A 25,761-nucleotide genomic window follows, 5' to 3' on the forward strand; every position below is an offset into this window, starting at 1 on the left:
TTTGGCACCCCTCCCCTCACCCAAACAAAAAACAAAAAGGGCGTTCTTCTGCATGCACTCCCGAAAAGGGTGTGTGGTTTCGTGACACAGTCATGCCCTTAAACAATATGCGACACTAAGTAATGCACCTCATAACACATCATGCCACACAGTAATGCCCTTTACACATTGTGCCATAGTAAAAAGTCTGGTCACAGCACCGCCACCGTATATACTTTGGACAGTCTCGTGGCAGCAGCTTTCCCTCCTGCAGCTTGCCATGTCTCAATCGCCATTGCGCACCTGAGAAAGAGAGGAGCTCATGGAGGCAGAGATGCCCGGCTGCTCCGAGTTTGTCACAGAGCGGCCGGGGAGCATCCTCCCTATCTCCCTTCCGTCCACCCACAGCCTGCCATGTACATGCTGCTGTGGGCAGCCCTGTAGTACTAAAGTTGTACCGGGCTCGGGGGTATATGGCACCCTGCCGCCCATCCTGCCCCTAGTAAGATGGACTGTCCCCTAGCGTGTTACTACAGAAAGAGACCTAGCTGGCTGTCCCTGAGACTGGTAGAGCCTTACTCTGTCAGAGGCGGATGCGCACTATACCAGATTCACAGCAAAATGGTGCCAAAACCAGAGAACAGAGATAAATCAAAGGTACTGTATATCGTTAGAAACCAGAGTAGTCTGGGACTCTAGGCCGTGCACCCTCCAATCCGGTAACGTGCCCCACTAGCCCCTCCCTAGTTGCGGCCCTGGCTTCTCTCTCTCCCTCTGTTTTTTCTCTCTCTATCTTGGTGTATGTGTGTATTTATATTTCTCTCCCTGTAGTTTTATTTCTTTGCATGGTTCTTGCTAGTACTTTTCCTCTTTTTCTAGTTTTTTTGCTCTTTTATCTCTCTCTAATTCACTCTTTAGGGCAGGGGTGGGGAACCTTTTTTCTGCCAAGGGCCATTTTGATATATATAACAATATTCGTGGGCCTGGTGCATGCCATGCCCCCTCAGTGTGATCTCACACAGGGGTGGGGCAATAGTCGCCGGTGATTACTGCAATGCCCGGAGCATTCTGAGGATGCTCCAGGGAGCTATAAGGGCAGCGGTGTAACCATCTGAAGCGTCCTAAGGACGCTCCAGGCGGTACTGCTGCATGAATTCTGGCTGCAGATGAAGCTAGCAGAAAAAAAGCTTAGAGGGCCAGACCAAATGATTATGGGGGCCTTATACGGCCCCCGAGCCTGAGGTTCCCCATGCCTGCTTTAGGGTATATTTACTAAAGTGACTTTTTTTAATAAGTGGAGATGTTGCCCATATTAACCAATCAGATTCTAGCTATTATCTTCTAGTAGGTGCTAACTAAATGTTAAGTAGAATCTAATTGGTTGCTATGGGCAACATCTCCACTTCTAAAAACTCACTTAAGTAAATATATCCTTTTGTCTGTCTTTTGCTTCCTCTCTGTGTTTGCTCGTTTGTATCTTTCTCACATTTTTCAGTATTTGTTTCCATTAATATGCTGTTATTGTGCTTCTTCACAGCTCATGTCATTGCCAAAGCACAAGGCCTTGCCATTTTATCTGTAATAAAAGCGGGCTTTTTGGTGACTGCTCGAGGAGGAAGTGGAATAGTATTAGCCCGTCTTGCAGATGGAAGTAAGTAATTATCTTGTCGTAGACCATAGCTCTGCGCTTAACCACATAAAAAATGCTGACCATTAATTAATACAATCTTGTGTGCATAATTGATGCATGTTTTTTCTGAATTTAAGAATGTTAACAAATCAAGTCCCAACAGAGAATGAATCTAATTTATATTAAGAAAAAAGAAAAAAAATTTTTTTTTTCCGTGGATGAATATCATGAAACTCAAAACATTTATTGCATGAGGGTTTAGGTACGGGATACTGGCGCTCTGGATCCTGGCAGTCAGAATCTCGACGCTAGCATCCCAACAGGGCTAGGCTACAGATACCTGTCGGTAAGTATCCTAACCCTACGCCTAAACCTAACCCTCACTCCCTGCTGCCTAAGCGTAACCTCCCCCCCTAGTGCCTAACGCTAATCCTCCCCCTAGTGCCTAAACCCTAACCCTCCTCTTAACCCCACTAGTGCCTAAACCCTAACCCTCCTCTTAAGCTGGCGACGGGACTTTGATGAGTGTCAGGATTCCGGCACCAGCATCCTGACCATCGGGATTTAAACTACATCCCCTGCATGATTAAGAGATTACAGTACTTACTGAGGCTGATCATACTAGATAGCAACTAGCAGCTGTCAAATGTGTTTGTTTCATTTTAGGAATTGTGTTGACTTCTTTTAAGAGTTTTCTTTCAGTTTTTTAATGGTTAAAAATTGTATTCATGGAGACAATTTTTTTTTTTTGTTTTGCCTTGTATATTGAAAGTGCACTGATGTGGCATATCTTTGTATTAGGATGGTCTGCCCCATCTGCCATTGGTATAGCCGGGCTTGGCGGAGGATTTGAAATCGGAATTGAAGTAAGTGCCAAAGTTACTCGTAAATATAATGGGAGTTTATTTGACTATAGAAGATCAATACTGTTTGAAGAGTCTATTTCTATAAGCAGAGCAAAAACTTCACCACAGGAATGGAATCTTCACAAAGGAGATTTTACATTTTTGTTTAAGATAAATTCACAATTTTTTTTTTTTTTTTTTTTTAATCTTTTTTTTCTACTGAAAGAACAGTACCGGACCTCTAGTGGAATCATGAATGTCCTCATAAACCTTGAGATACCCAACGCTCCAGCACCTGCATTGGATGTATTCTTCTGGACCTGATAGATATAAAATCTGAACAAGACCTAGGGGTAGATGTACTAAACCTTGGAGAGAGATAAATGGGTCTGTTTACTAATCCTTTGAGAGAGACAAAGTGGACAGAGATAAAGTACCAACCAATCGGCTCCTAATTGTCACTTTACAGACTGTGGGCCTGATTCAGAGCCGGACGCTCTGACCAGAGCGCTCGCTCTGAATCAGGGCCCTCCTACCCAAAATTAGAGCGGCCTCCTGGCCGCTCGTATAGCTGCGGGTGACCACCCACAGCTTTTGCGAGTGGCCAAAATGATGGTCGCGATGGTCAAGACCATCGCGACCATCGGGCTTGCGATGAGACCCTTGTGGTAGGGTCTTGCTGCCGCAAGCCCAGGAGTGCTTTTGCCTCTATCAGAACACTTGTGATGTCAGTGGGGCCGGCTCCAGACGGAAGGCGTTCCCATGGGAACGCCTCCGTCTGGGCTGCAACTCCCCCGGCACGCCCACCAAAGGGGGCGTGCTGTCAGTCACCATCGACAGCACGCCCCCTTTGGTTCGAGACCGATAGCGACAGCTTGGCTGTCTCTATGCGGGTCTCGCGCATGGGCATTAGGGCACCATCGACCCGCTTGCGAGCGCTCAGCGCTCGCGAGCGGGTCTGAATTAGGCCCCGTGTTTGAAAAATGGCAGTTAGGAGCTGAATGGTTGGTAGAGTACATTATCTCCATCTACTTTATCTCTCTCCAAGGCTTAGTAAATAGACACCTATGTACCAACCAATCAGCTCCTAACTGTCATTTTTCAATATACAGCCTGTACCATGACAGTTAGAAGCTGATTGGTTGGTACTTAGGGCCCAATTCAGAGCCACTCGCTTCTGGCGGCCGCTCGCAGGGAATGTGGGCGTATGTTTTTTTTTTTTCTTTTTCTCTGGCCGCTCGCAATGCTGTGGGAGACCACCCACAGCTTCTGCTAGTGGCCAGGAGTCCGTCGTGATAATCGCGACCATCGGCCTTGCGTCGCGACCCTGGGGTAGGGTCTAGCTACCGCAAGGCCGAGTGGACTTCCTGCTCTAATAGAGAAGGAAGTCCACTACTGACATCAGTAGTGATGTCAGTTAGTCCGCCCTACAAACGCCAGGAGTTCCTGCGTTTGTCCGGCCACCCCCCCCCTACCCGCCCACAAAACGGGGCGAGCTGTCAATCACAATCGACAGCCGCCCCGTCTTGTTGCGAGCCCCATAGCGACTGAACTTCAGTTGCTCAGCGGGGCTCGCGCACGATGGACGCGGTACATGCGCAGTTCATTAACATCGGGCCGCTTGCAAGCCTTTTGAGCGGCTCTGAATCGGGCCCTTAATCTCTCTGCAAGACTTAGTACATCTCCCAATTAGTCTTTGTTTCGGTTACATCCAAATGACAGAATTCTCCAGCCTTTTAAGCAGACTGTAAAGTGCAGGTTTATAGAAGTAGAAGTGTTGCCCATAGCAACCAATCAGATTCTAGCTATTATCTTCTAGAAGTTGCTAATTAAATGTTAAGTAGAATCTGATTGGTTGCTATGAGCAACATCTCCGCTTCTAAAAAACCGCACTCTAGTAAATATACCCTTAGAGGTGTATCTTCAGCACCCCCTATAGTCCCTGCTACCGATTCCCAACATTGGGCCTGGTTCAGAGATGGTTGGTAAAGTCTCTCATTAGTGGTTGTGGGAATATGCAAATGCTAATCTCCACTTTCCTTTTCTGCCCCACAGTGCGATGTAGTGTACGAGCGGTGAGACGCCCCCTTTCAGGCTGTGCGGTCTGTGCATTTGCTATGGAGTTTGTAAACACTCCAACATTGACGCAACTTCGGTCACACCATCGATGTTTGCGGTAGCCTAGGGTCTACTCCAGCTACTCTTTTCAGATCCAGCTAAACATGGCCTCTGAAGCATTGGATTTGTGATTGGGAACGCAGCAGTGTTCCATGACAGACCTGTGACACTCCCATAACACGCCCATGAAACGGCCCCTTTCTGCGATCAGTTTAGGTCTTCCATGCGCAATTGTGAACGGCATTGGGATACTTGGGTTCGCGTGGGCATAGTGCAGCATTTCTGGACTTTTGGCGCACGAACAGTAGCAAAACATTTCTCAACTGCTTTATTTTTGCCTCTGCGTCCATCTCTGAATGTACTCATTGGGGTAAGGGGAACTTTCTGTTTAAAAATAATGATTTGTTTTTATTTATACATGGGTGACATAAGGACATTGGTCTTGATCAATCAATTTCAAGGTTGCTCCAATGGTTAACCTGTGCTTCATAAGCAATCCATGAAGCTTGTATGACCCACGTTCTTGGAAGAGTATGTAAGAGATTGATGATAAAAGTGAAAACATGAGCCTTAAAGGAGGTCATTGTCCCATAGAGCTTGCAATCTACATGTTTAGTTTTACCTCCTTGCCTTTTGACCTGAACTGGGATTTGTTTGAAATAACGTTGAACTGTAACATGAAGTGGTTAACTCACTGATCCCTACATCAGCTTTGTGACAAACACAAGACAAAGCATGAGGTGTCATTACACGATGTTCCGTGGCTCTGTCATACATTATGTAAAGAAGACAGATGCACACAGAGCACTGAAGATGATGTTCTGACACTGGAGTGAAAGCTGCCTGTAGGACTCTGCAGGAATACTCATCATCATCCTGCGGGTGACTGTAATGAAGTGACAGGTTTCTCACTGCAATTTTATTTAAAGCCACTCACCCTAACCGCGTTGTCAATAAGTCTTTACATTTGATCTAAAAGTAATAAATACACTGAGCATGTGTCATTTGATTGAAAGCATTACCTGGGTGGTAATTTGTATCACTAGCTTGACGGATGTAATCTCATACAGTTTACTAAGATTTGAGTGTGGTCGAGTTTTTACGTTTTTAAATTCTGCTTCACCAAAACTTGGGTGAGTTTTTTCTTTAATAACTCACAAATTTACTAAGAAGTGAGTTTTTTGATGGTGAAGCAGATCGAGTTTTTTCGTCCGGAGGGTTTAGATACTCACCCGAGATTGCAGTGTTTTCTCTCTTCCAAACTCACACGAGCAAGCAGCCTGCACATATCAGTGAGATATGTGTAATCTGCTTGTGAGTTAAGACCTGTAAAAAACGGGTTAAATAATCTAAAAAAAAAAAAATTACATAGGGTCCCCCCCTAAATCTTAACCAGCCCCAGACTTGCCAGCCAGTCCTGGTTCCTAAAATGATGGGGAAGAAAATGAATAGGGTTCCACCATAATTTAAGAACCAGCACCAGGGCCAGACCTGGTTTTAAATATTGGGTTAAAAATATTGCGTGAGGTTCACCCTATATTTAAAACCAGCTCCAGACCCTTTCTAGCAGGGGCTGATGCCACAGCCAGGGGAACCCTTTCACCGGGCCCCCCAGCCGCAGCATCAGCCCTGACCGCTAGTCAGCCCAGGCCAGGGATCCCTGGAGAGTTGGGGACCCCTCCAATAAAGGGGTCACCCTCTCCAGGACACTCCTGTCCTAGGCTGATGGCCTGGGGCTATCCCCGGCACCCCTGGGCGGTGGGTGCCAGGTTGATAGTGTTGGTGTGTAGTGTAAAATAAATGGTAAAATATTGTCTTTAGTTGTGGAACTACACGTCCCAGCAAGCCTCCCCCGCATACCAGCATGCGGGGCATTAGGGGCCCGCTGGCACTTGTTGTTCCACAACCAAAGCAATACGTAAGTAAAAACAATATACACCGTGAAAGTTAACTTTTATTATAACATACATGCACACTCACACATACTCACTACTCAGCTAGTATCCGAAGTAATCCATAGGGGTACCTATAAAAAAAAAAAAACATACCTGTCCTATGCGCCGTTCACGTCCTCTTCTCCAAGTAGATGGTGAAATATCTCACAGAGCCTGAGGTTCACCATGAGGCACTCTGTCTGACTTTGGGTTGAGGAAGCATAGTACATAGTATTTTTTGTAATGACTCAGGTTATGTAATGTTTCTTGCATTTTTCTTACTATAACGTGGCGTACTGTAACTCCACAATTTTTCCAACACTATTTTAAAAGTATGTGTAATAGGTTATACACGTTAGCCCTCACCTTACTCTCCCGCATTATAAAGTAACCTGGCCAATTTCATTCTAATCTCCCCACTTCACTCTCTCCCTCTTGTGCCTTGAAGATTACCAAATATAGATGTTATAAATTAACTTCTGGTCATGACCATTTTATATCTAACTCCCTCAATCTTCCTGCCATCACTGAAACTTGAATTTCCCATCCTAACTCTACATCATCCACTGCTCTTTCTTGGACGGCTCTCTTGTTTCATACAACGTCCACTCTGGTTGACCACCAGGTTGGTGGTGTGGTGTTCCCAAGTGTACCTTTCATGTCATTCCCTTGAAGACCTCTGTCTTCTTCTCCTCTTTTGAAGTCCACTCTATCCGCCTCTTCCACCATTTCCACCGAGGATGCGGTGATCTACTGCCCCACAGGTCCCTCCTCAATCTTCTTCTTTCTCTCTATTAACTTCTCCTCTCTCAGCCTGGGAATTTTGATATCCCCATTGGTGATCCATATAGATTCTTCCACTTCTAAACTTCTCTCCCTCGACCTTACTGAATGGACTTTTTCTCCTTCTCACTCCATTGGTCATAGGGCCTGATTCATTATGCATCGCAACTGCAACAGCACACGCAGTTGGGCGATTGTTGCATACTGCGCATGCGCATAGGCTACACTACGACCGCACTGTGATTACGCAGAGCCGGGTAAGCCATTGCAGAGTGAATGACAGGTAGTCAGCGTTTGGGGGTGGGGACGGGGGAGTGGTTGGAGAAACGCAAGCATGCTTGACCGTTTGAATGCCACTACATGGGTGTGCATAAGTTAGCCACTGCAACGGCATATGCAGCTTGAGTACTCACTGCGTGCAACAAGGTAAGCAATTTATAAGTAAGGTCAGGGCTGCTGTAATTCTGCGTGAGGGGCCGATGTTATCGATGTATACGCAGGACTGCAAGGTATTGCCGATGTGAGATAGCAGTAGTGGGAGGCAGTGGGCATCTCTATGCTGGCAGTGCGATGGCATTGTGTTAGCATATTTTCGCAGCAGACCTGTGTGTGATTACGGAGCTGCAATCGCAATAGCGATCCATTATGAATCAGGCTCATACTCTTGATCTTGTCTTTTCCCATAGTTGTAATTTTGGGTTTCCTCAAATTCCTCTTCCCTCTCTCTGATTATTATCTCCTCTTCCTCTCTTTATCATTCCTCCACTCTAAAGAATACCCTCGCGAGACGCAACCTTATTGTCTCGGACCCTACACACTTTTTCTCTTTCCTGGACTCTTTTTTTTTTTTTTCCCCCCATCTCCTGCCCCAACATGAGTGCTTACCTCTTATACCCCATCTTGATGTCTGCTCTGGACTTTGTTGCCTTGGCCATCACTATATCTCTCATAGTCCTTACCACAACCCTGGCACTCTGGACTGACCCGCTGCCTTCAAAAATGTTCCAGTACAATGGAATATCATTGGAAAAAATACCTGTCACTCTGACTTCCTTATTTCAAACCCCCTCATCTCCACTCAATCTTCCAACCCCTGTCGCCTCTTCATCACCTTCAGTTCCCTCCTTTGCCTTCCCCCCAAGCCACTACTCACGCCACTTGATTATGCTACATACATTTCCTCCAAAACTGCTACTATTTATCAATCTCTCACACCTTTGGCAAAGAAGACCATTCACTCTCCTCTTGTCATCCACAACCCTTAATTTTTTCCATCTCTCAAAACTTGATCCCACCTCGCCAATCTCTTATCTTTTCTAGTAAGTCCCTCTTAGGGCAGAAGTTTATCTCCCTTGACCCATTTTCTTCCAAACTCTTAAAGGGTCTACCATTGCCTATCAACTTTCCTTTCCTTACACTACCTCCTTGTCCCACATCAAGCCGGATTTTGCTCCCTCTGCTCCCTAAACACTGCGCTGGCCAAAGTCCCCAATGACCATCACACTGCTAAGTCTATGGGTCAATTTTCCATTCTCATCCTACTTGTGCCTTTGACACTGTTGACTACTCCATACTAATTCAAACCCTACACTACTTTGCGTTCTGTGACACTGCCTTTACATGGCTGTCCTCTTACCTTTCTAACAGCTCCTTCTCAGTCTCCTATCTCTAACTCTCCTTCTCTTCCTCTGCCTGTTGGTGTTCCCCAAGATTTTGTCCTTGGACCCCTTCTCTCTTGTTTATACTCCTCCTATTTTGGTGATCAGCTTCTTCAGACTGCTGTACCACCTTTCATGCCAGGGCTCGCCAATTTTTTGTAAAATCTAGCAACCAGCTTAAAAGTTTAGAAGCCTGACCAACGTCCGTGACCAAAATAAATGAAAACTTGTATAGACCAACACACATGCCCCTCAACCTCCCCACATGCCATCAGACCAATACACATGCTTCTTAACTGGTCATCAGATTCTGCCACATGCCTATACCGGCCACACAGTAGGTCCCAAAAGCACATTACGCCACACAGTAGGTCTCAAATGCACATTACGCCACACAGTAGGTCCCAAATGCACATTACGCCACACAGTAGGTCCCAAATGCACATTACGCCACACAGTAGGTCTCAAATGCACATTACGCCACACAGTAGGTCTCAAATGCACATTACGCCACACAGTAGGTCTCAAATGCACATTACGCCACACAGTAGGTCTCAAATGCACATTACGGCACACAGTAGAACTCAAATGCACATTATGCCACACAGTAGGTCCCAAATGCACATTATGCCACACAGTAGGTCTCAAATGAACATTATGGCACACAGTAGGTCTCAAATGCACATTATGGCACACAGTAGGACCCAAATACATATTACATTTTATGCCACACACAAGGTCACAAATTCTCATTATTCCACAGTAGGATCCAAATGCACATTAATATAATAAAAAAAATAGAATTTGGACAAAGGTATATGACCCACCAGGAGAAAAGTGCCTCCTCACCTACCCACGCTGCTGCTCTGCACAGCTCCACTCCTCCCGCCATAACGTACCATTTTTTTTAACTTTTACATTAATGTGGTATCAGAAAGTACTAAATACAAACAAACCACTCCCGTGGCCACACCGCTGCTCTGCTACCCCCAGACAAACCACCCCCACAGCCATACCACATGCTTATCTACCCCACGCTGTGGGAGCTAGGAAGGGTCTCGGCCACTTACTTTAAAATTTGGAGCCCTGATCTCCGTTGGACTGGGTCAGCATGGACTCCCTGTCAAAGTTGGTGTCGCGGGTGTGAGTCCGGGGAGCCGCGGTGGCCCTGGCACCATGCTGCAGCCGTCGAACTACTGCAGTCCTGCAGCAACAGTCAGGCCAGGTGGGCTCCATCCACTCTAGTGGGCAGTCATAGCGCGGATATGGTGGTCGGTCTCTCCGTCCGACCGTCTCCCCCCCCCCCCCCACTTACACGCTGTGGTGAGGAGGCTCTGGTGAATTCTCTCACCATACATGCTGCCTTGCAGGAGGGAGGAGGCGGAGCCACACTGACTTAGTGTGGTGGGCGCACACACACGTCTCCTCCTCCTGTGACACGCACGCACATTCCTGCTGCTGTAACCATCTCCGGAGGAGCTTTTTTTTTTTTTTTTTTAATTCGCTTTACTTGTATTGCAAAACCTAGTCGCCAGGACTAAAATCCTGGTCGCCATGGCGACCGGGATTTGTCGAGCCCTGTTTTATGCTAATGATGATCAAATCTGCTTCACATGCCCTGACCTCTCCTCTTCATTAAAAACCTACCAGTCCCTCCTCACACTCTTGACTCGTATCCACTGTCCTCCCTTCTCATCTCTGCCCAGTTCACTGCCCAGTTTCATCCACCGACCCTTTAAGGTGCCTATCCACTAGGCGACCTGAAAGACTAAAACGTCTAGCGTTCAGACCTTCAGGTCGCCGAGGTACAGTGCCCGCACTGAACGGCGTTCACTGAAAGTCATTCAGTGCAGGAGTCCGACCTCCTATCTCTGAAAATGCTGAACCTGAGGAGCGTCGTCAGGTTGACGGGAATGTTCAGTATACAGTCTGGGTCGGCAAGGACCCAGTGTGCACGCACATCTCTGGTCCTTGCCGGCTATCCATTACACGACTTTGTGAACAATGCGACCAAAACCTCCTGTTTTTGGTCGGATTGTTCAGTCATGTAATGGAAAGGCCCCTTTAGACTGTAAGCTGTAATGATAAGGGCCCTCCACCCGCTCATCCTGCACTATTCTTATCTCCAGTGCACTCCCACTTACAGTCAGTGATTCTGATCCCTTCTCTCTGCCCTTTCCAGACACAGGGCCACTGACTATTAATAACTGTTTCTCATTTTGTTGCATAATCACATTGTTTGAATTTTTTTTGCCCCTGTACTATCTGTTTCATCTTTTTTTATATTGTACTTTTTATTTTATTGTAACTTTCCATGTACGGCGCTATGGATAAATGTATTTTGCATCATATCCATTTATGTTCTCTTTCAGAATTTCTAATTAACATATCCTTATTCATAAAGGCACAAATTTAACTGCGTAACATAGCACTGCATGGCAGAATACAGTGTTTTAGTGTATTATAGATGCTGGTGTATGGATGCATTTGGAGCATAGAATAAAGGATCATCAGTATCGTCATCAACTTCTTCCCCTAGACATTGGAAAGTAAAGTTGAAATGATTTGGCCCAGACAAGCCATCACTGCTCAGCCAATCACATGCAGCCTGCGTAGGAAAGCTGATTGCGTCTGCGGCACAGGCTCGCTTGGATCCATTAAGTGTGATTTACATTTAGATATTGTACACAATATGGAAAATGCATCATACACTTACTGTAAGCTTTATGTGCATACATAGAATTTTCTTTTCTAAGGGTGCAGGACTTTCAGAGAATCACACTTCAAATCAATATACTGCTTTTACTGTATTTGAGCATTGTAACGTATTTATAGTTATCACAGTTATGCATATGACCTTTTCAAATGATTCTGACACTTTTTAAATAGTGTGTTTATTGTACCAGGACATCGTTGTTATTTGACATATATATATACTGTAAATATTAGTCCATAAGGGTGGCACATTCCACAACAAATCACATATAATAATGCCCGGTACCCTCTGCTGGTATGCCCCGCAAGGGAATACAAATAGATTCATCTGCATCTCGGTGGCACTCGGTATAAAGATAACGCTGGACAGAGGGGTATCACCGATGTTTCAATGCTTTTATTGCATCGTTATCAAGGTCACAAATAATACAAAATTATATATATATATATATATATACATACATACATACAGTCAGGTGCATAAATATTGGGACATTGACAGAATTTTCATATTTTGGCCTCTATTCACCACCACAGTGGCTTTGATATGAAACAAACAAGATGTGCTTTAACTGCAGACTTTCAGATTTAATTTGAGGGTAATTACATCCAAATCAGGTGAACCGTGTAGGAATTACAATGGTTTCTATATGTGCCTCCCACTTTTTAAGGGGCCAAAAGTAATGGGACTATCAACTCAAAAGCTATTTCATGGACAGGTGTGGGCTATTCCCTCATTATTTCATTATCAATTAAGCAGGTAAAAGGTCTGGAGTTGATTCAAGGTGTGACATTTGCATTTGGAATCAGTTGCTGTCGACTCTCAATATGAGATCCAAAGAGCTGTCACTATCAATGAAGCAAGCCATCATTAGGCTGAAAAATCAAAACAAACCCATCAGAGAGATAGCAAAAACATTAGGTGTGGCCAAATCAACTGTTTGGAATATTCTTAAAAAGAAAGAACGCACCGAAGAGCTCAGCAACACCAAAAGACCCGGAAGACCACGGAAAACAGTGGTGGATGACAGAAGAATTATTTCTACTTCAGGGTCCATAGGGTATCCACAGGATACCTTGGGGTATAGGTGTGACGTCAGTCATCGGGCACCATAGAGTTAAGCTTTCAGCGTCCCAGGATGCACTAGGGTCCCCCTCCTATACCCCGCCCCCGAGCCAAGGCACCTCAGTTTAGTTTGGTGCCCGGCCGGAGTCGGGTGCACCTGTTGGAGTGGGGGGCTAAGAAGAGCCCCTGAAGTTTTCCTGCATGCAGCTGTGGCTGCACATCTGGATGTACATCATGGACAGTCAGTCCTGACGTCCATTCTGTCTTCCCTACACCCCCGCCGGTACCAGAACGCCGGTACTGATCCGGGGATGCTGGTGAGCATCTGGGGTCACAGCTAGCGGTGACCCCAGATGTTCCGGACCTTGGCCGGAATCAAGGGGGACAGCAAGGTAAGCAGCGGGGTCCCGCGGTGGGTCCCCGCTGTTACATGGTCCAAAGTCCCCAGGCAGGGGGCTCCCTGGGGACTGGCTGCAGCGTGGAGCCAGGTATATAACCTGCACTTCCACTACCCCCCTGGGACAGCGGACCGCAGCAGAGCGGTAGCGCTGCCGCGTCCCGGGGGTTAAATGCATGCCAGGGGAGCGCGCCTTCCCTGTCTCACAGCCGGCACCTCCCCCGCTGCACACAGCCCTCTCTGCAACACGCCGACTGGCCCTGTGGGAGCGCTCCTCCCCCAGGCCAGCCTCCTCTCTGCTCCTCGGCGGCCATCTTCCTGAACGCATGGTGAACGCTGCTGGAAGCCTGGACGGAGGCATACCTCTCCTCCGCTGTGGTCAGGTCTGTGTATGCAGCGCTGTGTCCTACCAGACTCTGTGTCTGCGTAGTTGATTGATCAGCGCTGGTTAGTGCAGGAATTGATTTTCTTTGCATTGTATGTGACTGTGCTAGCGCTGCTGCCTGTATCTTCTATTCTGACTGTCAGCTTTATTACTGTCCCTGTTCTTTCTGCTAAGCCCTTGCGGTGCGGTGCTGCGGGGTGGTCTCTCGCCTCTTTAATAAACAATTGGTGAGAGGGGTCACATACTTTGTACCATCATGTCTGAAAGTGATTTTCCTCTCCGGCTACAGTGTACTACGTGTAAAGTACCTTTAGCGGAGGGGGAGGGTAGCGCGGAGGGCCTCTGCCGGCAGTGTTTGTCCATGGCGCGGCCTATTACGGTTACAGCACCGGTACAGGAGCCACCCTGGGCTTGTTTCGCTCAGGCGCTTACAACCTTAGTGGGCCAGTTAGCTCCGCAGCCCGTGTTTACGCAGATGGGTTTGTCGCAGCAGTCAGTGGTGTCGTCACCCATGCAGGGTTTCCCAAGACAATTGGTGGTACCCCGCAGTCTCCCTATTTCCCCTCTCCCGGTTTCTCAGGAGCCGGCGTGGGTTAACTTCCTGACGAGTTCTGTACAGCACTTGTCGGATGTGTTGCAGGGGGAGGCTGTGATGCGGCCACATAAACGGCCGGTGGCGTCTGTCGGCTCCTTATGAGGATGACGAAGGGACGTCTGATGATGGGGAGATTCTGGATCCTTACGATCAGGAACCTCTCCATACTAAGGACGCTGACGCTAGGTCCAAGGTGTATATTCCTGGACTTATTCGGGCAGTCCGCACAGCCTTGGTGATTGAGGACGAAGTTCCCCCAGCGGCTAAATCCAAGTATGCCTTTTTTAAGGATGTGAAGGGTGACGCCACAGTCTTTCCTCTTTCGGGTCAGTTGGTGGACCATTTAGAGGAGGCGTGGAAACAGCCTGGCAAGCGATACAAGCCGCTTGGCGGTGGCTTATCCGTTCGCGGTTAATTATTTTGCTAAGTGGGAATCCCCTCCACAGGTGGGTTCTCATGTGACACTTCTTGTCCGTAGTGCCACATTGCCGATGCCATCCATGTCCTCCCTTAAGGATGCTACGGACCGCAAGGTGGAGATCTGCCTGAAGTCCGCTTATTCCCTTGCGGGGGGGGCAGCGCGGCCGGCTATGGCCATTTGCTGGGTTGCCAGAGCGATGGAGCGCTGGGCGTATTCATTGGAGGCGTCCTTTGATTCCGACTGTCCGGTCGATCAGACGGAGTTGATTGGTAATCTCCGTGATTCGGCCACTTATATCAACGAGGCGGCCTTAGACATTAGTACCCTGGTGTCTCGAATTTCTTCAGCAGCGGTGGCTGCTCGTCGCACCTTGTGGTTGCGATCCTGGAAGGCGGACACTGATTCCAAAAAGGGTTTGGAGGCGTTGCCCTTTAACGGAGAAGTTCTCTTCGGTCCAGATCTGGACAAGATTGTGGCCACGCTGGCGGCAGCCAAATCGGCATGTCTCCCGTCGGCCGCTGTTCCTTCTGGTTCGGGACCATCGTCCTTTCGGTCTTATAGGGCCCAGGGCAGGCCCAAACCACAGTCTTTTCCCCGACAGGCTGGTCCCAAGAAATCGGCCAAGCCCCGGAAGCAGGCATGGAGTACCAGACGTCCGGCCCCTAAGCCAGATGACAAGCCTGCGGCCTGACGGTCCGGGCCTCCCTTTGGGGGATCCCAAAGTGGGAGGGTGCCTGCTGCAGTTCGCCCAGTGTTGGTCGGTCACCACGACAGACACTTGGGTTCTCGAGGTGGTCTCCCACGGCTACGCCCTCTCTTTCCGGCACAGAACCCCGGCTCGATTTTTCACCACGGGTCTGCCATCAGACCGGAACAAGGCCACGGAGCTGCGGAAGGTCTTGCACACTATGCTCCAGGCTGGAGTTATAGTGCCTGTTCCATTCTCCCAGAGGGGCCAGGGTTTCTATTCCAATCTCTTTTTGGTGCAGAAACCCAATGGGTCGTATCGTCCGATTCTCAACCTCAAAGTTCTCAACAAGTCTTTGCGGGTGCTGAAGTTTCGGATGGAGACCCTACGGTCCATCATTCTGACGCTGGAACCTGGGGACTACATGGTGTCATTGGACATACAGGACGCTTACCTGCATGTCCCTATTCTTTTGCGCCATCAACAGTTCCTCAGGTTTGCAATCCGCAGCGACCACTTCCAGTTTCGGGCGTTGCCTTTTGGCCTGGCGACAGCACCGCGTGTGTTCACCAAGGTGATGGCGGTCATGGCGGCTTCTCTGCGGCTGCAGGGAGTCCGCATGTTTCCGTACTTGGACGACCTTTTATTAGTGGCAGGATCTCCGGAGCTCCTTCTGCGCCACTTGGACCTGACCATTGCGCTACTGCAACGGCACGGCTGGTTAATAAACTGGCAGAAGTCCACTCTAATCCTGTCTCGGCGGATTCTGCACCTCGGAGCCTTATTGGACTCGGGACAGCAAAGGATCTTTGTGATGGGGGAAAAGATCTCTGCTTTACAGTCGAGGGTGCGCAGTTGTCTGCACAGCCGCTGGGTGTCTCTACACTCGGCGATGAGGTTACTGTCCTCCATGCTGTCGGTGTTCGACATGGTGGAATATGCCCAGTTTCACTCCAGACCTCTGCAGCACCTGATCCTGTCCAAGTGGAACGGGCTGCCTCAGTCTCTAAAGTCCCAGACGATGGTGCTCACCCCGGATGTTCGCCTGTCCCTTGCCTGGTGGTTACAGACGACCCATCTCAGCAAGGGACTTCCGTTCTGGGTACCAAATTGGGTCCTGTTGACAACGGACGCCAGTCTTCGGGGCTGGGGAGCAGTTTCGGGTCCACGCTTGTTCCAGGGCAGGTGGACTTCGACAGAAGCGGAGCTTCCAATAAATATCTTGGAACTCCGTGCGGTCTTCAATGCCCTCCAGCAGGCACATCGGGTTCTCCAGGGTCGCCCAGTGCAGGTCCAGTCGGACAACGCTACCACCGTGGCCTACATAAACCGGCAAGGAGGAACCCGAAGTCGGGCGGCTTTCGTAGAGGTGTCTCGGATCCTGGTATGGGGGCGGAGCGCAATCTTCCGGCCATATCAGCTGTCTTCATCCCGGGAGTGCTAAATTGGGAGGCGGACTTTCTAAGTCGCCAGGACGTTCATCCGGGGGAATGGTCCCTGCACCCTGACATTTTTCAACTACTGGTGGACAAGTGGGGTCTTCCAGAGATCGACCTCATGGCGTCCCAGCACAACAACAAGTTGCCGGTGTACGGGTCTCGCACAAGAGACGAAGAGGCGTCTCTGGTGGATGCTCTGTCCGTCCGGTGGATGTTCCGGTTCGCTTACCTGTTTCCTCCGGTTTCCCTTCTTCCACGGGTAACCCGGAAATTCAAACAGGAAGGAGGGACGCTCCTGTTGATAGCTCCCGCATGGCCCAGACGGCACTGGTTCTCAGACCTTCAGGGTCTGTCCGTGGACAGTCCTCTGCGGTTGCCGCTACGACCGGACCTTCTGTTGCAGGGTCCTTGTCTTCACCCGGACCTGACTCTGCTGTCTTTGACGGCGTGGCTGTTGAGACAGCCATGTTGAGGTCCAGGGGGTTTTCCAGCTCTGTAGTGCGTACCATGTTACAAGCTCGGAAACCGTCTTCCGCGAGGATATACCATCGCGTGTGGCATACGTTCTTCCAGTGGTGTCGACCGAGAGGTTATGCACCGCGGGAGTTTCGTCTGTCTCGGATACTCGCCTTCCTACAAGCGGGACTAGACCATGGGCTTCGCCTTGCTTCTTTGAAGGTACAGGTTTCGGTCCTGTCTGTCTGGTTTTACCGTAGGATTGCTACAATCCCCGATGTGCGCACCTGTATGCAAGGTGTTCTACGCATTCAGCCGCCCTTTGTTCCACCTGTGGCGCCTTGGGATTTGGCTGTGGTCCTGAGGGCTCTCCAGGGACCGCCGTTTGAACCACTGGGCTCAGTGGATCTTAAATGGCTAACAGCTAAGACTGTTTTCCTTCTGGCCATTGCTTCGGCCAGACGTGTTTCTGATTTAGGGGCTCTTTCTTGCAGACCCCCTTTCTTGATTTTTCATGGGAACAGGGCAGTGCTCCGCACTCGGCATGAATTTCTTCCCAAAGTTGTTTCCCAGTTTCATGTTAACGAGGAAATAGTTGTTCCGGCTTTTAACTCACCTGGCCTTTCAGTGAGTGAGGCCACTTTGGATGTTGTGCGGGCCTAAGGACTTATGTTGACCGCACTTCTTCGTTTAGGAAGTCGGACGCCTTGTTTGCCCTCTATGGCTTCCGTAAAAAGGGTTGGCCTGCTTCAAAGCAAACTTTGGCAGCCTGGATCCGTATGGCTATTTCTGAAGCTTATCTTCATGAACGTCTGCCGGCTCCTCCTTCTTTGAAGGCTCATTCCACTAGGTCTGTGGGTCCTTCGTGGGCAGCTCGACGTGGTGCCTCTGCAGTCCAGATCTGCAAGGCTGCTATGTGGTCCTCTGTCCATACCTTCGTGAGGTATTACAGGTTTGACACCTTAGCCTCTCAGGATGCTTCCTTCGGGCGGCGGATTCTCCTTTCAGCACAGGAGCGTTCCCACCCTTAAAGGATACTGCTTTGGGACATCCCCAAGGTATCCTGTGGATACCCTATGGACCCTGAAGTAGAAAATATGAGATATGGTAAGAACTTACCTTTGTTATCTCTATTTCTACGAAGTCCATAGGGTTCCACAGGACTCCCGCCCTGTCGCACCTGTGCTGCAGATGGGCTTTATTCTGGTCACCGGTTTTTCCGTCTCCCTCTGGTGAGAGTGTGATTCTTGTGTGTATCCAGATCTTCTTTCTCTCTCTTCCTTCTCCTCCTCCGGCCTATGGCTTGGTAACTAACTGAGGTGCCTTGGCTCGGGGGTGGGGTATAGGAGGGGGACCCTAGTGCATCCTGGGAGGCTGAAAGCTTAACTCTGTTGCCCGATGACTGACGTCACACCTATACCCCAAGGTATCCTGTGGAACCCTATGGACTTCGTAGAAATAGAGATAACAAAGGTAAGTTCTTACCATATCTCATATTTTCCCTGGTGAAGAAAAACCCCTTCACAACAGTTGGACAAATCAAGAACACTCTCCAGGAGGTAGGTGTATATATGTCAAAGTCAACAATCAAGAGAAGACTTCACAAGAGTGAATATAGAGGGTTCACCACAAGATGTAAACCATTGGTGAGCCAAAAAAATAGGAAGACCAGATTAGAGTTTGCCAAACAACATCTAAAAAAGCCATTACAGTTCTGGAACAACATTCTATGGACAGACGAGACAAAGATCAACTTGTACCAGAGTGATGGGAAGAGAAGAGCATGGAGAAGGAAAGGAACTGCTCATGATCCAAAACATACCACCTCATCAGTGAAGCATGGTGGTAGTAGTGTCATGGCGTGGGCATGTATGGCTGCCAATGGAACTGGTTCCCTTGTATTTATTGATGATGTGACTGCTGACAAAAGCAGCAGAATGAATTCTGAAGTGTTTCGGGCAATATTGTATGCTCATATTCAGTCAAATGCTTCAGAAGTCATTGGACGGCGCTTCACAGTGCAGATGGACAATGACCCGAAGCATACTGCAAAAGCAACCAAAGAGTTTTTTAAGGCTAAAAAGTGGAATGTTATGCAATGGCCAAGTCAATCCCCTGACCTGAATCTAATTGAGCATGCATTTCACTTGATGAAGACAAAACTGAAGGGAAATGCCCCAAGAACAAGCAGGAACTGAAGACATTTGCAGTAGAGGCCTGGCAGAGCATCACCAGGGATGAAACCCAGCGTCTGGTGATGTCTATGCGTTCCAGACTTCAGGCTGTAATTGCCTGCAAAGGATTTGCAACAAAGTATTAAAAAGTGAAAGTTAGATTTAGGATTGTTTAGTTTGTCCCATTACTTTTGGCCCCTTAAAAAGTGGGAGGCACATATAGAAACCGTTGTAATTCCTACACCGTTCACCTGATTTGGATGTAATTACCCTCAAATTAAATCTGAAAGTCTGCAGTTAAAGCACATCTTGTTTGTTTCATTTCAAAGCCATTGTGGTGGTGAATAGAGGCCAAAATATGAAAATTCTGTCAATGTCCCAATATTTATGCACCTGACTATGTATGTATGTATGTATGTGTGTGTATGTGTGTGTGTGTGTGTGTGTGTGTGTGTATAGATATATATATATAGATATATATATATATATATATATATATATACTGGATGTCATATTTTATTTTTAATAGTGACCCATTGCTGTGCTCTTTATTATCCTTACCATAAGTATGTCTCCTGTGTAATTCTAACAAGTTGCTTAGACACTAGAATGTAACTTGTGGGTCTTTCTAATTACAAATAAGTTGCAATTTGACTTAGTGTTCATTTAAATCCATGGGAACATGCAAAAGTTTAAATCTTAGTTGGGACCCCATGACATTACCCCTCCAGATCATTTCACCAACACAATACATACCACGTTTACATAGTTCTTCTGCCTGCCGGGCAAACCTTTCCAAAGGTGCACATCTGTCCCTCATTAACTTGTACTTATTCCCATGCCTCTCAATTCTTGTTCCCTTAGACTGTTACTCTTGTCTGGGCCTCCATCATTACCTGTCTGCCTTCTGTCTTTGATGTCTGACCCTCATAGTGGCAGTGGAAACACCCGGAATGGCCTCATTGATAAACAGTTTGCTCTGGCACTTTTTTTGACACATAGAGGTTGAAAGAAACTTTTTAAAGTGTGAACCTGCATATCATATGGTGGTGAGGCCCAGTTGTTATCCCTCTAATCCTAGTTGAGACACTATTGATTAATCTGCATTTCAAGCCCCAACGACAGTCTGAAAAACTGTATTCCAAAGTTTGTAAAAGTGAATTTGCCACTGGTTGCTTAGTACTCATAAACCCTCCAAAATAATCCCAAATCTCAGCATTTGTTTTGCGGACTTTTTTTTTTTAACGATAACTCCAAAGTGAGATTGGGACTCGACGCTAATTGAATTGACCCCATACATCTGCCGGCCATTTCTCAGATTCCCTTTCGAACCTGAACCACCGATCCGTCGATTTGAAAATTCTGATTGGCCGCGATCGATGGGAATCTGTAAAATTCTTCATGTAAAAAAAAAAACCCTGATTTGCTGATCCCAATTATATTTTGATTGGGATTGGCAAATCGGTGAAATCCAACATGTTGATGCCCCAGCGTCTGGGGATCAGGGAATTGGCCCAATACATCGCAGATGTATGGGGGCCTTTAGACTTCATGTCCCTGGTAAGCCAATGCCAACTGTTAACAGCAAAAGTAGGTCTACTACTGGTGCTTGTAATATATTAATTGCATTTGGTATAACGTTATCATTTTATTGTGGGCTTAAACATTAAACATTTTTTATACATCTTGTTTTATTAAATCTAAACACAAGTTTATAGGGGCAAATCCAGCTAATAGTTGCAAATTTGTACATGGGCAAACCATTTTGTAGCACAAAGGGTGCAAATGTAAAATGCTTGTTTGAGAATTAGTTGCGCTAGGGGGTTGTGTACGTGATCTTGACGCTGATAATGCCAGCAGAATCCTGGCAGTGTAATCCCGACGGTGGAAATCCTGGCACATGCAGGTAAGTATTCTAACTCTTCCCCTAACCATCACCTCCTGCAGCCTAAACCTAACCCTAATACTCACTGTCGGGATTCTGACTGCTGTCGGGATTCCGGCTGCAGAATTCTGTCTGCCGACCTTGTCTGCATCTGGATGGTGACTACATCCTGCGACCTGCCCCCTCCCATCTCTAAACCTGTTCACCTATTGTAAATTTGCCCCCTTGCAGCGCAGCATGGTTTTGCCAAAGTGTGAAACTGCAATTTCTAGCTGCAATCACTCCTCCGACCTAATGAGACCCATTGTGCATAGTAACAGGATACATATGCTATTCAGGCTGTGTAAGCAATAGTTACTGTAAAATATTTATTATCAAATAATAATACAACTTACATTCATTGTAAATGGGTGCTGCAAATGCAACATTATTTCAAGACGTTTATTCTGATCACCTTAATTTGACGTAGTTTAAAATTTAGTCCGGTTCTGAAAGTCAGATGTGTAAATGAGATCTAATAATGTGCCTGTAATGAAGTTAGTTGATCTTTTGATATCTATCTCACGAATCTCTAATCACTGTCTTAATGGAAATCCAGGAGGGCTTGATTAGAGCAAATCTGTTTCACGGCACACCAGACAGACTTCCGGCTGAGTAACTCCTAGAAACATCTGGTTCTCTGTGCTGCAGCAGACCAGCACACTTAACTTTTCCAATTTCCTATAAGTAAAACTCCACAATTCAATCTGAACATTGTTCTCATGCTAGGAATTGTCACGTTGTTATTTTGAGGAACAGTTTTTCTATATCTATTTACCAGTGATTAACCAATATTGTTATAAGTGGTACGCAACAGCGTCTACCCACTGTCCTATCTATATTTATCTGTGATACTTCCACTTCCTGCTGGTGGTGCTGTCAAATCACAGGAAAGTTACCGGTTTGTTTTCGAACTTTATATTGTTATCAAAGTTGAGTTCTGCAAGATTATTATTATTTTTTGTTTTTCCTAATGCCGAGTACACACTAGACTGTATGTCGTCCGATCCCGCGATACTGTTACTTTGCCAAGTTTACGTATCTACTTGTTAATATATTATTCTACAATTGTGATCTTCACCTGAGTAGTTTTGTTTACCTCTAAATTGATTTTTCTGTATGTTCTCTTGTTGCTCAAGTGGCTTATGTTGAATGTTACTATTCTGCATTTTTTTTACTATTTATGAAAATAGAACAAACTCAACACGAAGTACTGAATTTAATGCATACAGAAGAGGAAAGGAATCCAATATGCATTTCATGATAAAGAAATGTAAATCAGTTTCCCTGCATTGGATATTTGGTTGATTACATTATTTTTCTATTACCATAGTTAATGGTTCCTATCTCCTTTCTATGTCCAAGAAGAACAGACTGTTGGATCCTGCTCAGGCACTTATATCAGGGCAGGAAAAGATTAACAATGGAGAGGATGAGGCTAAAGCCCTAGACCTCCACATTAATATAGGCCCATCTTCATGACAGAATGATAATAATCTCCCCTGTGTAGGAGTAAATGGGGTTCAAACTCTCAACACAATCAGCTTTCCGTAATGTTTATCCTATGATAATTGGCTGTGGTCACTAATTAAGCGACTAGTGGTCAAGCACGGATATCCTTAAAACCTGGACTGTTGGGGTGCCTTGAGGACCAAGTTTGGGAACCTCTGGACTAGCTTGTCTATGTTAATGGTAGGCTGTATTTTATGGCACTACCGGAACTGCATCTTCTGAATCCACTGTCATTAGCGGTCTACTTTTGTTTTACAATTCTGTATCTGGGCACACGTCCAGCTGCATGCCTACTACCCATTGTCTCTGGGGACTAGAACTGCGCTCAGGCATGCTGCAGAAATGTCCACCAGGGAAATGTGTAAACATTACCCCAGTGGTCGCCAACCTTAGTTGGGGTGTGAGCTACTTTAGAAAAATGAATCCTCCTGAAGAGCTACTAAAATTGGATAAAATAAAAATCTGGCTAATAACAGAACAATTGAAGGTCATTTAATGAAAATGAAAAAAATGTTTTATAGAAAATAACAATGCATTTAATTATTACAGTGATATTGTTGTAGTTTGTAAATAAAAATTTAAGCACAGGCACATTTGTCTGTTAATTACCGGCTCCAAGGAAGTACGTGCAGTAGAGGAGCAAAAGATATAGGCAGGGCTGCTGTGTGATTTTCTGCTAGGGTGGGAGTTGCTCGCTCCGCCGTAGAGTAGACACCGTGGGTGGAACCACGGGAGAAGCATGTCAGGGGATTGCTGTAGAGTCTGCGGAAATCCCCTGACGTGCTTTCTTGTGGCTTGTTGACACCACAGGGGAGCACTCGTCAGAGGTCACTTCCTCCTAGTTGACTCAGCAGTACTGCATCTAGGTGAGCTACTAAAATTAAGACCGTGAGCTACTGGTAGTAACAAGTGATAAAACAGAGATTTGTAGGGTTAATATAGTAGAATGGCAAACTCATCAATTTTATATTAAATGTAATACACAGCAAAAATGAATAAATAAATATAAGCAGGTTCAATCTTATTACTCTATAGAGGACATAATGTAAATATCACATATGAAATTCAAAACCAACATTTTATCCAAAAATAACACTGAGAAATGCATTGACTGTGTTTAGTTAGGTGTCAAATGTTGATATTTAAATTATTTTAAGGAGTGTAATGTACGGAAGTTCATTGCAAATGTCAATTGCTCTCAAATCATTTAATCCTCCACATTGATTGACATATGCTGATGGTTGGGTGGTCGTATTCATTTTGTTTTAAAACCAGTAGTTTGTTTTTCAGGCTATTCCACCCAGCACTGGTATCACTCTACGTTAATAGGATACAAGTATGGCATCTGTTATTATCCCAGAATGCTTGGGGCCTGGAGTTTTCAAGATGTTGATAATCACAATGTTAACACTGTAATAATGTTAGGGTTAGGCTGCGGTTATGGTGAGGGATAGGACTAGATGCCGAATTAATGGTAAAAATTACCTCATTGTATAAATGTAGGTGCTGAATCTATCATTATAATTACCTGTTATATCACCTTTACCGATTTCATGATTAACAGCCCAATATGTAAACTGTGACTTCCTATGACTGGACGGTGTGGCTGAATGCCGATGTGGCCACGCCCAATTAGCCCATCACTCACTATACTTTCTGACAGGCACTGGCAGCCTGACAGCTCTGGTCAGAGGCCCACGGCTTGGAGAAGCTCTGCGCTTCTGTAACTGAGAATAGGATATCTTCGCGCGAGACAGAGCTCCTTCATTCACCACTTCCCGCCACCCTCCCACTCAGACAGAACTGCACAGTGTCACAGAAAGAGACACATGTAGCACAGCTCAAAGCCCACCTCATCCGCGTTAACTCACCCCTCACCCCCCTCTCCAACACAGGTTCCCTGCTCTCTCCCTTAACAGCTCCAACCCCCCCATTCTCTCTCTCACACACACACACCCACCCACGTTCCCTTCTCCTGCTCTATCCCCTCCTAACCCCCCCATCCACTGTTTCCCGTTGGACAATTGTCCTTGTAGGTACTTTGGTCTAGAAGTCTACTTGGGATTTCCTGAATATCACTTATTCCCCACCATATAAACAATGCCGTTAACAATCTACTGCTTTGGCAATTTTATGAAATACAAGTGTTACATAGCTATATTATTTTTGTGTGTTGAGTGTTTTTAATAAATGTATCAAAGGCCTCCTATATAGTAAATAGACTCTCTCTACTAGCACTCCATTTGGCTTTATTGTATACTGTACCTCTTTGGTGGGATACAGACCCGACCTTGTGAACAGCTGTACAGACAGAATTCCCAGTACAAAAATTCCGTATTTCGGAATATTTGGATATGGGAGACTCAATCTGTACTATATTTGGTTTTGCACAGGCAAAGAAAAAGAAAATTCCATTTGTGGGGCATTCCTATGTTCACAAATCTACGATATGGTTATGGATAGTAAAACATTTTTTTATTCAAAATATACTTGTTCAAATAGGTGACTGATAATACAGTCAATACACCAATAAACAGACAAAATGGCGAAATATGTTTAGGAAAAAGAAGTTAAATTCTTATATATTCATTTACCAAATAGCTCCCAGTTTGCAATTATATGAAAAAAATGTCAGATCTAGTATTAACAATGCGTGAAACAAGTGAAAGCAGAAGTGGGGGGCACTTTTGTGTCTTACTTTCACTTATTCTTATGCGATAAAGTAATATAACCTGTTTCTTTTACCTGTCTGCATAAAGCAAGGAAATAAGTTTAACTGTTTACAGCAGCAAATGATATGAACCATATCTTCAATTTCATTCTCGTTTGGATGATGTGGCTGTGCGGACCCTCCTAGTAAAATAGTCAGTTTCAAGATGAGATTTTAAAATCTGCTGATATAAAACACATATTGCTGCATGATTATGAAAAATCAATATTGACACATGCTCGATAAGCCTCATGGAACCAGTGCAAATTTATGAAAGTTATTTGAAGTCAATTAAAGTTGCTAATCTGTCTAATAAGATATTGACTAATATA

At 46.1% G+C, this 25,761-nt stretch overlaps 1 protein-coding gene across 1 annotated transcript in view; it reads left to right on the forward strand.

The window, feature by feature from the left end:
* SH3YL1 (SH3 and SYLF domain containing 1) overlaps positions 1-25,761 on the forward strand; it is a 121,962-nt gene that overhangs the window by 30,936 nt on the left and 65,265 nt on the right. The window contains exons 3-4 of the mRNA XM_088448852.1: positions 1,517-1,630; positions 2,411-2,475. Of these exons, the coding sequence (XP_088304978.1) occupies positions 1,517-1,630; positions 2,411-2,475 (179 nt within the window). The remainder of the gene's footprint in view (positions 1-1,516; positions 1,631-2,410; positions 2,476-25,761) is intronic.

The sequence above is a fragment of the Taudactylus pleione genome, unplaced genomic scaffold (assembly GCF_031769625.1).
Source record: "Taudactylus pleione unplaced genomic scaffold, aTauple2 ptg000468l, whole genome shotgun sequence".
NCBI classification, from domain to species: Eukaryota; Metazoa; Chordata; class Amphibia; order Anura; family Myobatrachidae; genus Taudactylus; species Taudactylus pleione.